This window comes from Pelophylax lessonae (genome assembly GCF_965119305.1).
Source record: "Pelophylax lessonae genome assembly, chromosome: 4".
Classification (NCBI taxonomy): domain Eukaryota; kingdom Metazoa; phylum Chordata; class Amphibia; order Anura; family Ranidae; genus Pelophylax; species Pelophylax lessonae.
This window is the reverse complement of record NC_138771.1, coordinates 631,687,690-631,703,394: the sequence shown is the minus strand read 5'-3', so window position 1 is coordinate 631,703,394 and position 15,705 is coordinate 631,687,690. Positions and strand designations below refer to the sequence as shown.

Below are 15,705 nucleotides of genomic sequence, written 5' to 3'. Positions count from 1 at the left end.
TAGGTATTTTCTACCTTAATAACAAATAGAGTTTTGCTCGTGGCCAGTGTTCCTATTGTGCGTGCCACATCCCTATTGAAATAATGGTATGGGAAAAATTCCCCTAGGGTTGGGATTTTTTAGGCACAAAAATATAGAAAAATAGGATATATGCAAAAATAATATAATTTAGTTATAACATATAAGTCATTATGACTTATATGTTATAACTAAATTATATTATTTTTGCATATATCCTATTTTTCTATATTTTTGTGCCTAAAAAATCCCAACCCTAGGGGAATTTTTCCCATACCATTATTTCAATAGGGATGTGGCACGCACAATAGGAACACTGGCCACGAGCAAAACTCTAAAATTACAAATAGTGCATAAAATCATTCACACTAAAATGTATAAAATGCACAATAAAAAGCATATGAATCATAAATCATAAAGTCCTTAAAAGCTGATTTCCAAAGTGAAAAGCAGGAATAAGTAAAACGACACTGCAAACGTGACTCCTCCACCACAGATAATACAGCCTCTCACCTCCTGTATTCGACCGCTAGGGGTCACAACACTTTGTATCAGTAAGCATCAATATGGAGACAGCCAGAAGATCTGTATATCCAGGACCCAACAGGTTCTCAGAAACTCGTGTATGGCAATCCGGAAAAGATAAATAAAACGATCTAATGATCTCCGCTTAATTAAGGACATTTATTAAAGTAAAAAATAAAGCATCACACTCATGGCCATATGGTGGGACTAAACCCCCATTTTTATTTATGGATTGTCTCCATATTTAATAGTCATTTCTTTTGCATGTGTGCGCTATTCTTTTTTAATATACATGTCGCTTGGTCCATAGCTGCACCGGCTTTAGATATACATGTTCAGGGTTTGCTCCCCCAATTTTTTGCTTGTTTATTATGTATTCGGTCTGATCAGACTTCTGTGGTTGAGCATCCCACCCCCCACACACACCTGTACTCTATCAGTGTCCACTATCAAGTAGATACAGGAGGAGTCCTTTGTAGTGCATTAGCACATCCATCCCAGCAAGGAGTGTTGTCTCCAAGGGTTAGAGAGGTTGGATTCACCCCTTTTCTATGGATAGTGTAGGACCCACTGATAATGGGGTACTTTGACGCAGTGGTGGGCTTGAGCACGATATGGCCATATGGTGGGACTAAACCCCCATTTTTATTTATGGATTGTCTCCATATTTAATAGTCATTTCTTTTGCATAGTTGCGCTATTCTCTTTTAATACTCATAAGCAAGGCACTGTCACAGTGCCAGATGAAAGCGAAAGTGCAGACATGTGTTCCAGGATCTCAGAGAGCTGCGGGTGACGTCAGACTCCTTCTCCCGTATGCATTACGTCAATAGGCATGACTTCCTCAGCAGGGGTAAGGAGGGAGACCGCACCCGATCATTATAAAGGCTTCTCATAGCAACCAGAAGCCAGGTCATTACAAAGCAGGAAGTGAACGGGAATGGAAATCCTCCGCCCCTTCAACCAAGGACCAGCCCAGCTTCCTGTAGACACAGGAAATAAGAGAGCTGAACAGCAGTGCTCAGAGGAAATATACAACACGGATTAACCCCTGAAGCTCCGCTGCAGCTCACCATCAGTGACTAAATAAATTATGGCAATATAATTGGAAATGCCCAAATAATTCACTGCCTAACATAGACAGTCGAGCAAAATATTAAAATAAATATCCAATTTAAAACCAATATAAAATCAGAATATGACAACAACCGCAGCTCTCCGATTGGAACATCATACAGATTAAAAATATATACATATAAAAACTGCGCATAGAGAAATACATATATGTATAAATATAAAACATACAATATGCATGACCTACATGATACATGCAATAAAATTCCAAAAGAAAAACTGAATAATGAATAAAACAGATCTATTAACTATTAGAGATAAAACAATTCAAATCAAAATTGGCATTTAAACCTCCTGGTGACAGCACATGGGTCCGATAAATCCAGAAGGATTCTCTGCGACTCAATTGTCTCACGAAATTCCCACCCCTCCTATGATGGGCTGTTTTTTCAATGCCCCAAAATTTTAAACTGGTAGGGTTGCAATTGTGGTGTTTCTTAAAGTGTCTCGGCACGCTATGATTAGTCTTTCCTTTCCTGATCTTACTCATATGCTCACCTATGCGTACATGGAGCGGTCTAGTAGTTCTACCCACGTATTGCAACCCACACCCACACTGGAGCATATAAACTACACCCCGTGTGGTGCAGGTGACAAAATCTTTTATTACGTGGGTCTCATGAGTGGCAGTAGCAATAAACTCCTTTCTCCTTTTTAGATTTGCTTTAGAAGTCTTGCAAGCGGCACATCTGCCACAAGTGTAAAACCCCTTTAAATCTGGGAACAACCTGTTCTCAGCTCTAGACGGGGGGTCAACAACCCCAGGTGCTAAGTGATCCCTGAGAGTCGGAGCCCTCCTATAGATCAACTTAGGTCATTCTGGAAGGGCAGGGCCTAATATAGATCGCTTTTTAATATGGGCCAATGTTTAGCTACAATGCCCTCAAACTTTTTAAACTGGACATTATAGTCCAGAACCAGACTGAATTCATTGTTGGCAGGTGTCCTTTACGTTCCAGCAAGAACTACCTCCCTATTCACTGAGCTGACCTTCACTATTTCATTATCAATAAGTGCCGGATCATAACCCTTCTCAAGAAAACGCTTAGCAAGTACTTGCGACTGAGACCGGAAATCCTCTTCCGAGGAGCAGTTGCGCTTAATGCGCATGAATTGCCCTCTCAGGATATTACATAGCCACAGATGGTGATGGCAGCTGTTCTTAGGTATGTAGGAGTTCCGGTCCGTCTGCTTGAAATAGGTGCGAGTTTTTAGGGCTCCATTTTCCTTAAATATCTCCAGATCCAAAAACATGATTTTTGAATCGCTAACATTCCAAGGTAACTTCATGTTTTTGGTATTGGCATCAAGCCTCTTCATAAAACATTCCAAACTGGACATATTACCCTTCCATACCAAGACCAGATCGTCTATATAACCACGAAAGCAGCTTAACTGGGGGGGACGGTTAGCAAAAATGGCTTCCTCCTCCCAGTGTGACATAAAGATATTAGCCACACTGGGAGCAAACCGTGCCCCCATAGCTACTCCCTTTGTCTGTAAGAAATACCTCTGGTCATACCAGAAGTAATTTTTCAGCAGGCAGAAGTCGAGACACTCCAGCAAGAATTTACAATGCCTAGAAGGTAATTCAGACTTGGATAGGGCCCATTTCACTGAGGTCAGGGCATCCTCGTGATTAATGATAGTGTATAGTGACCCCACATCCTGCTTTGTAATGACCTGGCTTCTGGTTGCTATGAGACGCCTTTATAATGATCGGGTGCGGTCTCCCTCCTTACCCCTGCTGAGGAAGTCATGCCTATTGACGTAATGCATACGGGGGAAGGAGTCTGACGTCACCCGCAGCTCTCTGGGATCCTGGAACACATGTCTGCACTTTCGCTTTCATCTGGAACTGTGACAGTGCCTTGCTTGTGAGTGTGATGCTTTATTTTTTAATTTAATAAATGTCCTTAATTCAGCGGAGAGCATTAGATTGTTTTATTTATCTTTTCCGGATTGCCATACATGAGTTTCTGAGAACCTGTTGGGTCCGGACAGTGGCGGTTTTAGGCACGGGCGAACGGGGCAGTCTCCCGGGGCGGCATCACGTGGGGGGGCGGCACTCGGCACACGAACCTGGTGGAGGAAAAAAAAATAATTTGTGCTAGCCTGTGCCACGGCCGGGACTTGTCTCGTCCAGTGGGGGAGCATGGGAGAGGCAGGAGGGGTTGTCTGACCTTTATAGCTTGTCTCCCTGCGCTGAGTCCAGCTGTCACAATCATCTTCATGCTCAGGATGGCCGGCGGGCGCCCTGCGATTGGGCGAACTGTGGTGGGGGCTGGCCTCTGTGCCTGTCCAATAGCGTAACTTGGGTTACGCCCTGCCCGCATGCTCCGCCCTCGCAATGACTGTGAACAGCGCGCGCTCAGACTCGGCAGACAGCCTTCAGCTACGGACTTCTTCCTCAACAGTGAGTCAGTGACAGTGTGCAGTGCCCACCGACAGTGGGGGAGAGAGCAGAGTGAGTCAGACTGTCAGTACTGTTTTGCAAATGAATCAACCCGTTCTCATGCCATGTCCTCTGTTAAGTTAGTGAAAGCTAGCCACAAGGAGAAGAGAGAATGGAGTCCAAGAGAGGGAAACAATGACAACCAGATGGATAAAGCTGTCCCAAATCTTTTTAACCGCTTGCAATCCGATCTTGTTGCCTCTGTCAATAACTGGCTTTGTCCCCAGTAAAAATACTTGATGGAAGATTATTCAGATACAAGTGCAATTATTTTCTGGAGCTCCCAGTGCACAGTCAGTAAGGTAACAAGGCAAAGACTGAAGAGCATTATATTTCAAGAGAACAGCTCTTTTTCATCTCTGTTCCTGTGTGGCTCAGCACATGTCCAGTGACCTGTCTAGATAGATGGTTATTTAGGCATTTCAGTGTATATATTGAGATTTATAGGGACACTTGTGCAGGCATTGGAAGCTGTCATTTTTCTGTAAGGTACATGTTCTTGTGGGAATAATATGCTTTATCAGCAGGCACATAACTAGAAATGAGAGAACCCAATAGCAAGCTTATTAGAAGCTCCAAGGTTGCCATCTCTGACCATCTCTGACCGGCTATTAGTCTGGCAGTATTTTTGATCTATTGTCTTCTCTTTTTTTTTTTTCTGAGTCCCTGACCTGGAAAAAGCATGCAGCTGATTTGCATGCTTGATGCAGAGCCAGAGTCACTGAATCAGAAAGAACTGAAGCCATTAGATCATTAAGAAAGAGAATGCTGCTCCACTGAAAAGCAATCCATTCTCAGATTGCTTTTCAGAGGCATTTACAGACAGTATGGAGGCAATGTTGCCTTTTCACTGCCTGTTTTTTCTCCCTATATGCACCACCATTGTGCTGCAACTGCATGCAGTGCACGTGGTTGCAGCAAGGCCCCATTCATCAGTAATGCCCGCTAAATGCAACAGGGGGTATAATTTCTGCTGTTTATGAAGTTTTGTCATGTTATTTTTTTTTTGGGGGGGGGGGGCGGGAGGGAGTCTCGCCCGGGGAGCAATTTAATGTAGAACCGCCACTGGGTCCGGGATATACAGATCTTCTGGCTGTCTCCATATTGATGCTTACTGATACAAAGTGTTGTGACCCCTAGTGGTCGAATACAGGAGGTGAGAGGCTGTATTATCTGTGGTGGAGGAGTCACATTTGCAGTGTCGTTTTACTTATTCCTGCTTTTCACTTTGGAAATCAGCTTTTAAGGACTTTATGATTTATGATTCATATGCTTTTTATTGTGCATTTTATACATTTTAATGTGAATGATTTTATGCACTATTTGTAATTTTATAGCGCTGCACTTTATTTTCTTTTACTGCTTATTATAGGTTTTGGTAGGTTTGACCTATCCTGGTGTACAGCTGCTTACCCATCCATTTGATTTTAAGCGCTGAATTTTTATTTTTATGGTAAGGTTAACATATTTGTAATTTTTTTTTTTTTTTCATTGTAACCTTTAGAATCACTTTAAGTGCCAGTTTACACTAGTACGACTTGTCAGGCGACTTGGTCAGCCTGGCAAGTCGTGCACCGTCACGGTCCATTGTGTAGTACAGGACTGGTTCTAATAGGAGACTTAGAAAAAGGGTCCTGTACTACTTCGGTGCGACCTGGAGCGACTTGCATAGGCATTCATTTTATGAAGTCCATGCAAGTCGAGCCAAAGTCGCGCTGCACGCGACTTCACAGGTTGCCCCGAAGTCGGATCCCACATAGTGTGAACGGGGTCTAAGTCTCGGTTCACACTTGTGCGATGCGGGAAGGCTGCGAATTCGCAGCCTGTTCCCGCATCGCACCTGTACATCTGGCAGTTCAAACTGCCATATGCGATACGCAGGGGGTGTCAATTAAATGTTAACGACACCCCCAGTTTGATCGCATATCGCAGTGCAATCTGACAGTTCGCACAGGATCGGATTGCACAAGTGTGAACCACTGTGCGATCCGATCCTGATGCGGCTGAAAAAAAGGGTCATGTGCGAGTTTGGTGCAGATACAGTGCGAATTCAGCCATACAAAGTGTATGGCTGAATTTGCATTCGCACATCAGATCGCATGTAATGAAGGAGCAGTGCGCTCCGAATTACATGCGATCGCCACACTCACAATAATGTGAACCGGCCCTAGCAGAATTCTAGCTGAAAAAATAAAAATAAATAACCCATTAAAAGAAAACATCTTTTGCTGCAATCTTCACCTTTAATCTGGAAATGGTGCCTTCGGTATTTCCTCTCAACTGCCAGATGTGACCAATCTTACGAACAGAATGATAGCGGTGTCATTCAGCTCACTTCCTGTGGGTTCAGGAACATACATACCCCATTGGAGCTTCATCATCAGGGCAGCTTTAGCTCACTAATTAACTGCACTAAACAACATTTACAATCAACTACATGAGTGCAGCTCAGTGCAAAAGTAAGGAGTACCAACCACAACCAACAGGGGGAGAGATAAAGGACCCATGACATAACCATACTGGTCAGAAGACCATTGGATAAAAAATAAATAATATATTTATTGTTAGTATGATTTATTTGTTTTTTGGGGAAGGGGACCTTAGGGAGAAGCAGAGGAGGGTTTTTCTTTTTTTCATTTGTATTTACTCTAAATGGGAAAAATGGACCACTCCATGAATGAACCACTCCATTAATTCATCCATGAATGAATCATCCTCTACGCACTCCCACATTACTCTGTTGGCCTGTTGGAGCTTCAGAGTATGGTGTAACATGTGACTTTCCCCCATAATTCAGTGCTTAGGCCTAGCAGCCATTTGCCACTTCTGAAAACTGTTGTGTCATCAACCCTGTGTACTGTACATGACAACATCATCCACATTGAGCTTACACAGGGTTTGGCTTCCAGATCAACTGAGTAATGGTGGAATGCAAGGAAGGTATGTGGGTTGGGTTGTGGTCTGTCAAGAGATTCTGTCATTTTGCCATTCACGACAAAGTGATTTGATTTAAAGATGAATTCAGGACAGATATTAAAAAAAATAAAATAAAAACAAAGAATACCAGCTAATGCAGTAATAAGTTGAAAAATGATACAATCAATTTGAAAACTATATTTAGTGGGTGAGGTTGGATGGAGGTGGACAGTGAACCCAAAATCACGTGGTTCAGATGGTCATATGCTGGGAGACCTGTAGCTTGCTCCTTGACTGCCCAACTCCAGAAATCAGTCTATATGCTGATTCTTTAGGAAAGAACAACATTTTCTGTGTATATCAGTACCTGATGTTGGCTGCCATCATCCAGATAATAAGAGAAAAAAGGAAAAATGGATCCCGCTGCATGTATGGGACTTTAGAACGGCAACTCAAACACCAATATTCATGTAAAATCAAATGTTTATTGATATATAAAATATTGTTTATACATATACATAACAAAAGGTTTCTAAAAACATATCTCACAGCCAAATAAGTATGTGATCACAGAAAGATGGGATGATAATGCTCCAAAGAAACCAACGCTTTTCAAGACTGTGTGCCTTTCTTTAGGGGTAATATAGAGGAGACATAACAATTCAAAAGGTATCTCTATAGAACAAACAAATATAGATAACATTGTAAGATATGTACAACAGTAGCAAATTTTTCTGATTGAGATGTACAACAAGACTGTACGTACCATCATAATGTTCATACAAGACAGCAAGCTGTGTGGGTAGAATTTAAAACAGAAGGAGTCAGCGCTTCACAATCGACAGCAGGCATCGGGGTACCAGATGACTCAGGGAGTGGGCAAGTACAGAAATACCAACGGAGGTCCCCTCGCAATGTGGGTCACCACTGTTCCTCTGCCCCCAGGGTAAGATACACTATAAAGGATAGTGAAAAACTATATAATAGATCCATTGGTAGAATGTCCCCTAGGTGCTCCCCTTTATATATCTCATTAGCAGTTCCACAATCCGAATTCATCATGACTAGAGTTGAGCGGACACCTGGATGTCCGTGTTCAGCGAGTTCGGCCGAACTTAAAAAAAAAGTCCGGGTCCGTGTCCCGGACGTTTGCCGAACTTTTCCCGGACACCGAACCCCATTGAAGTCAATGGGGACCTGAACTTTCAGGCACTAAAATGGCTCTAAAACACCAATGGAAAGGGCTAGAGTGCTGCAAATGGCAGCAAAACGTAGTTAAGAGCATGGCAAGTGCTCTGCCATAAAATGTGGATAGGGAAATAACTTAAAACAACAAAAAAAAAAAAACAGAAAAATAAAACAATGTTCTTCATCTCTGAAGGACGAGGCCCATATGGAGTAGGAGGGAGGTTGAGGTGGTGGTGGATGTGGCGGTGTCATAGGCGTGCGCACAGGGTGTGCCGGGTGTACCTGGGCACACCCTATTCACCTAGGGCACATAGCATTATCGCTCTGTTTGCCAGTGAGGAGATGGGAAAGATCTCCCTCGGACCTGCTCTGCTCTATTTCTCTTTGCCAGCAGGGAGAGTAATGTATCGGGGCCATGTACATGTAGGCAAATACATGCATGTGTATTTAAACTTTGGGGTGCACACACTAATGCAATAGGCTGCGCACACCTATGGGCGGTGTAGGTGGAAGCGGCGGTGGAGAAGGACCAGGGCCGGATTAAGAGCATCATGGGCTTGGTGCTGAGGATTTTGAAGGGCCTTAGGGGCCGTGCCTTGGCATGCACCCAGAGGAGGAAGGGTGCAGCCATGCATGCCTAATTCAACATGGGATGCTGTCTCTGAAGCCCATAAACACATCCATGCATCGGCAACTGTCCCTCCTTGTCCGGCCTTTGTGCTGTGTGGGGAGGTTCTGAGGGAGCTGCCTGGGGAAGCGAGCATAGAAGCCAGACTTCTGTGTTTACAAGTGACAGAAGAGCGGTAACAGTGAATATGGCCAACCCGGGGCCTATATTAAGGTAGGGGCCTGGAGCTGCAGCTCCAATAGCCCCTATGTTAATCTGGTCCTGAGGAGGACGAGGTAGCCAACACTGCTTCTTTTCAGAAATTTTAAATGAGGGTACACCCCAAAAGAGTGAGAAAGAGCAAAAATAGAACAATGGCTGGGTAAGGTCGGTATCCATCGCTATTCTGCACAAGGTACGGAAAAGTCCCGTGGGATCCATGCCTGGTTCATTTTAATGAACGTGAGCTTGTCCACATTGTCTCTGGACAGGCGGCTGCGCTTGTCTGTGATAACGCCCCCAGCCGTGCTAAATACCCGTTCAGATAATACACTGGCTGCAGGGCACGCCAGCACCTCCAAGGCGTAAAGGGCAAGCTCAGGCCATGTGCCCAACTTGGAGACCCAGAAGTTGAAGGGGGCAGACCCGTAATTCAGTACGTCTAGGCGTGTGCACACAAACTGCTCCACCATGTTGGTGAAATGCTGCCTCCTGCTAAGACGTTCCATATGAGCTGCTGGTGCTGCTGTTTGTTGTGGCGTGCTGACAAAGCTTTTCCACATTTCGGCCATGCTAACCCTGCCTTCTGAGGTGCTGGCGGTGCCCTGGTTGCGTTGGCGACCTCTTCCTCCTCCTCTGCCTTGTGCTTCCACTGTGGCCCCGCTGTCAGGTGGGAATGCCAGCAGCATCGCGTCTACCAGCGTGCGCTTGTACTCGCGCATCTTGCGATCGCGCTCCAGTGAGTGAATTAAGGACGGTACGTTGTCCTTGTAACGGGGATCCAGCAGCGTGGCCACCCAGTAACCAGCACAAGTTAGAATGTGGGCAACTCGGCGGTCGTTGTGGAGACACTGCAGCATGTAATCGCTCATGTGTGCCAGGCTGCCCAGAGGCAACGAAAGGCTGTCCTCTGTGGGAGGTGTATCGTCTGTGTCCTCTGTATCCCCCCAGCCACGCACCAGTGATGGCCATGAGCTGGCCTGGGTGCCACCCTGCTGTGAACATGGTTCCATCTCCTCCTCCAGCTCCTCCTCCTCATCCTCCAGAACTGTGCCCCTGCTGGACAATTGTGTCCCTGGCGTTTGTGTGTGCAGGAACCCACCCTCGTAGCCCCTTGTGAATGACTGCCCTGAAAGCCTTGGAAATGTTACCTCTTCATCCTCCTCCTCCTCATCCTGTGCCACATCATCTTCCATCATCGCCCGAATAGTTTTTTCAAGGAGGCATAGAAGTGGGATAGTTAAGCTGACAACGGCGTCATCGACACTGGCCATGTTGGTGGAGTACTCAAAACTGCGCAACAAGGCACACAGGTCTCACATGGAGGAACAGTTATTGGTGGTGAAGTGGTGCTGTTCCGCAGAGCGACTCACGTGTGCGTGCTGCAGCTGAAACTCCACTATGGCCTGCTGCTGCTCGCACACTCTTTCCAGCATGTGCAAGGTGGAGTTCCACCTTGTGGGCACGTCACATATGAGGCGGTGAGCGGGAAGGCCGAAGTTATGCTGCAGCGCTGACAGGCGAGCAGCAGCAGGGTGAGAACGCCGAAAGTGCGCACAGATGGCCCACACTTTCTGCAGCAGCTCTGACATATCGGGGTAGTTTTTAAGGAACCTCTGCACCACCAAATTCAGCACATGCGCCAGGCAAGGGATGTGCGTCAAACCGGCTAGGCCCAGAGCTGCTATGAGATTTCGCCTGTTATCGCACACCACCAGGCAGGGCTTGAGGCTCGCTGGCAGCAACCACTCATTTGTCTGCTGTTCCATGCTCCTCCACAACGCCTGCGCAGTGTGTGGATTTTCCCCCAAACAGGCAAGTTTTTAAACTGCCTGCTGTCGTTTACCCCTGGCCGTGCTGAAGTTGGTGGTGAAGGTGTTACGCTGTCCGGATGAGGAGGAGGAGTTAGGAACAGGAGGCAAACAGAAGCGCCCTGCAATCCTTGGTGGTGGAAGGACATGCGCCAAATTGCTATCCGCCTCAGGCCCCCACTGCATTTACCCAGTGTGCCGTTAGGGAGATATAACGCCCCTGACCGTGCTTACTGGTCCACGTATCGGTAGTTAGGTGGACCTTGCCACAGACGGCGTTGCGCAGTGCACACCTGATTTTTTCCCCCACTTGGTTGTGCAGGGAAGGGATGGCTTGCCTGGAAAAGTAGTGGCGGCTGGGCACGACGTACTGTGGGACAGCCACCGACATAAGGTTTTTAAAACTGTGCGTCTCCACCAGACGGAATGACAGCATTTCAAAGGCCAAGAATTTTGAAATGCTGGCATTCAGGGCCAGGGATCGAGGGTGGGTAGGGGGGTACTTCCTCTTCCTCTCAAGTGTTTGGGAGATGGAAAGCTGAACGCTTCCACGGGACATTGTGGAGATGGTTGGTGACCCAGGTGGGATGGTCCTTGCATGTACTCATCTTGAGAAATAAGTGGTTGGGCATCGCTGCACTCAATCTCTTCCACTTCTGGGGCAGGGCTAGGTGGATGGCCCTGGGAAACCCTGCTGACAGAGTCCTCAAAAAGAAGAAGAGACTGCTGTATGGCTTGGGGCTCAGACTGCTTGCCTGAGTTGCAAGGGGGTGAGGTACACGTACAAACACAAACTAGGCCCCGATTACAATTTTTTGTACCCTAAAGGCAGGATGAGGAAGAGAAGTAGGAGGAGTTGGGAACAGGAGGCAAACTGAAGCGCCCTGCAATCCTCGGCGGTAGAAGGAGATGCGCCAAACAAATTTAAAAAGGTGTATCTCACATGTACCAATACAGACTATCCCGCAATTTAATTTTTTACACTCAAACAGGGTGTATATTGAATAGCGGAATAGGACAAATTTTACAAAACGGTTTATCTCACACGTACAAACACAAACTAGGCCCCGATTACAATTTTTTGTACCCTAAAGGCAGGATGAGGAAGAGAAGTAGGAGGAGTTGGGAACAGGAGGCAAACTGAAGCGCCCTGCAATCCTCGGCGGTAGAAGGAGATGCGCCAAACAAATTTAAAAAGGTGTATCTCACATGTACCGATACAGACTATCCCGCAATATAATTTTTTACACTCAAACAGGGTGTATATTGAATAGCGGAATAGGACAAATTTTACAAAACGGTGTATCTCACACGTACAAACACAAACTAGGCCCTGATTACAATTTTTTGTACCCTAAAGGCAGGATGAGGAGTAGAAGGAGTTCGGAACAGGCAGGAGGCAGACTGAAGCACCCTCAAATCCTCAGCAGTATGAGATGCGCCCCAAAAATTGGAAAGGTGTATCTCACACGTACCGACACAGACTATCCCGCAATTTGATTGTTTATACCCAAAGGTTTTGATTAAATAGCGGAAAAGAAAATATGATATCAAAAGGTGTATGTATCTCACACGTACCGACACAGACTATCCCCCAATTTAATTGTTTATACCCAAAGGTTTTAATTAAATAGCGGAATAGAAAATATTATCAAAAAAGTGTATGTATCTCACACGTACAGAACCACACTAGGCCCCAATTACTATTTTTTGTACCCCCAAAGGCAGGATGAGGAGTAGGAGGAGTACGGAACAGGCAGCACCCTCAAATCTTCAGAAGTATGAGATGCGCCCCAAAAATTGGAAAGGTGTATCTCACACGTACCAACACAGACTATCCCGCAATTTAATTGTTTTTACCCAAAGGTGTAGATTAAATAGCAGAATGGAAAATATTATCAAAAAAAGGTGTATGTATCTCACACGTACAGAACCTGACTAGTCCCCAATTACTATTTTTTGTACCCCTAAAGGCAGGATGAGGAGTAGGAGGAGTACGGAACAGGCAGCACCCTCAAATCTTCAGAAGTATGAGATGAACCCCAAAAATTGTAAAGGTGTATCTCACACGTACCAACACAGACTATCCCGCAATTTAATTGTTTATACCCAAAGGTTTTTATTGAATAGCGGAATAGAAAATATTATCAAAAAAGTGTATGTATCTCACACGTACAGAACCACACTAGGCCCCAATTACTATTTTTTGTACCCCTAAAGGCAGGATGAGGAGTATGAGGAGTATGGAACAGGCAGCACCCTCAAATCTTCAGAAATATGAGATGAACCCCAAAAATTGGAAAGGTGTATCTCACACGTACCAACACAGACTATCCCGCAATTTAATTTTTTATACCCAAAGTTTTTTATTGAATAGCGGAATAGAAAATATTATCAAAAAAAGTGTATGTATCTCACACGTACAGAACCACACTAGGCCCCAATTACTATTTTTTGTACCCCTAAAGGCAGGATAAGGAGTGGTAGGAGGAGTACGGAACAGGCAGCAGCCTCAAATCTTCAGAAGTATGAGATGAACCCCAAAAATTGGAAAGGTGTATCTCACACGTACCAACACAGCCTATCCCGCAATTTAATTGTTTATACCCAAAGGTTTTTATTTAATAGCGGAATAGAAAATATGATATAAAATTGGTGTGATTTATCAATAGCACATGTGAACAGCAGTGTCTTATATCATTCAGCTCTGCTGCAGGCTATGGAAGGAAAAAAAAAATTCCCTTTTAAGTGTAATTTTTAACTAGATTAGTACAGACTATGCCACAATTTAATTTTTTTAACCCAAGGCTGTATATTGAATAGTGGAATAGAAAAAAGTGTATGATTTTTGAAACCACTCAATAATAGCACATGTGAACACACACAGCAGTGTATTATCACAGTCAGCACAGCAGCACTGAAGGAAAAACGCTGCACACAGTGACTGATAGAAAAATACTTTTCTCCCTCCTCCTCAGTGGGCAAAAAAGATTGTTATCACTTTACCCCACACACAGCAAAATTGATGTGGACCAGCTCTGCTGCAGGCTATGGAGGGGAAAAAAAAATCCCCTTTTTAAATTTTTAACTAGATTAGTACAGACTATGCCACAATTTAATTTTTTTAACCCAAGGGTGTATATTGAATAGTGGAATAGAAAAAAGTGTATAACTTTTGAAATCTCTCAATAATAGCACATGTGAACACAGCAGTGTATGATCACAGTCAGCAAAGCACAGCACTGAAGGGAAAACGCTGCACACAGTGACTGATATAAAAAGACTTTTCTCCCTCCTCCTCAGTGGGCAAAAAAGATTGTGTTCACTGCACCCCACACACAGCAAAATCGATGTGGACCACTGACACCTGCCTATCTCCAGCCTCTTCCTAACAGGATTGATAAGATCAGTCACTGCAAACCCCCCCCCCCCCACACAGCAATATCGGTTGTACAACACTGACCCTAAAAATCAGCAGCCTCACCCTAAAATGCCCTACAACTCACCCTGCCTAACACACTCCGACCTGTCTCTCAATTCTATCCGGACACAAATGGTTTTTGCCTGTCTGTCCCTAATCAGCAGCCAGCACGTATGATGTGTGCTCTGTCCCTGAACTAACACAGCAGAATGACGCAGCGGCGCTGGCTCGAACTTATAAAGACTTGGTCACATGCTTCATATGGCCAATCACAGCTACTAATACATTTGTAGGCATGGCTGGGATGGCTTAAGGCACACCAGTTAAACGCTTGTTGATTGGCTGTTGAAAGCCCGCCATGAAAAGCGCGCCAATGTATACAAAACCCGGAAATAAAATGACCGAACACGGATTTTTACCCGAATATACAGTAAAGTTTTCGGGTCCGTGTTCGGGTAACAAAAATCCAATTATTCGGTACGAACACGAATAATACAGTCCGTGTTCGCTCAACCCTAATCATGACATAATTACCTCAGTATTTAGCATATCGTCTCCGGCTGAAATATGGACAGATATCCCTCCATACATTGTTAAGCTGGGTCTGAGTTGGTCAGTGTAATAATCCTAAGGGGAATCAGATGGGTGCAGATTGTCCATGAACAAGTCAGGTCTCTGTACAATCTAATATAGTCATTTTAAAGTTGGTTAGATTTACCTGCCGTGGTCTGAGATGTTTGACAGGTCTCATAGGGGCTGTTCACACAATGAATTCCTCCTGGGTTTAAAATGGCATCAAACCAAGTTTTAACAACTTTGGGGGGGGGGGGGGCAATCACACACTGAGGAGGAATCAAATTAAAATTTGATAAGGTGGTGATGGAGAATTAGGTTACATTATTAAGCCTATGAATATCAAAATGCCTAAATGACATTTATTTTTGTTTCTGTCTTACAGGGAATACATGGTACCTCTACGTTAAAATATTTGCAGCTTATGTTGGGTTCAAAGCATTCCTAAGTCTTTTACTTTCAGTACTGGCTACCATATATGTGATCAAAAAGTGAAGACATCAAAAAGTGAAATTTAAGTGCAAAAAATTATCTATCTATCTGTCTGTCTGTCTGTCTATCATTTTGACCATAACCTCTATATTTGTTGGATATCCCATTCTATGACCATTAATACAATTATATAGTTGGCCACCACTCTAATTATAACAGTGTACACTTTTCTGGGAATACTTTTTACAAGATTGTGGAGTGTTTTTGTGGAATTTGTTTCTATTCAGCCAAAAGAACATTTGTGAGGTCAGGTACTGATATTGGGCAAGAAGATATGGCTCACATGTTTAAATTCATCCCAAAGGTGTTCAATAGGGTTGAGGTCAGGGTTCTTTGTAGACCACTC

At 44.5% G+C, this 15,705-nt stretch overlaps 1 protein-coding gene across 1 annotated transcript in view; it reads left to right on the top strand.

The window, feature by feature from the left end:
- Positions 1-15,391, top strand: part of LOC309552374 (uncharacterized protein) — a 51,486-nt gene extending 36,095 nt beyond the window's left edge. Inside the window, exon 4 of the mRNA XM_082253308.1 lies at positions 15,253-15,391. Coding sequence (XP_082109434.1) covers positions 15,253-15,362 — 110 coding nt within the window. The 3' untranslated portion in view covers positions 15,363-15,391. The remainder of the gene's footprint in view (positions 1-15,252) is intronic.
- Positions 15,392-15,705: the final 314 nt, after the last annotated feature.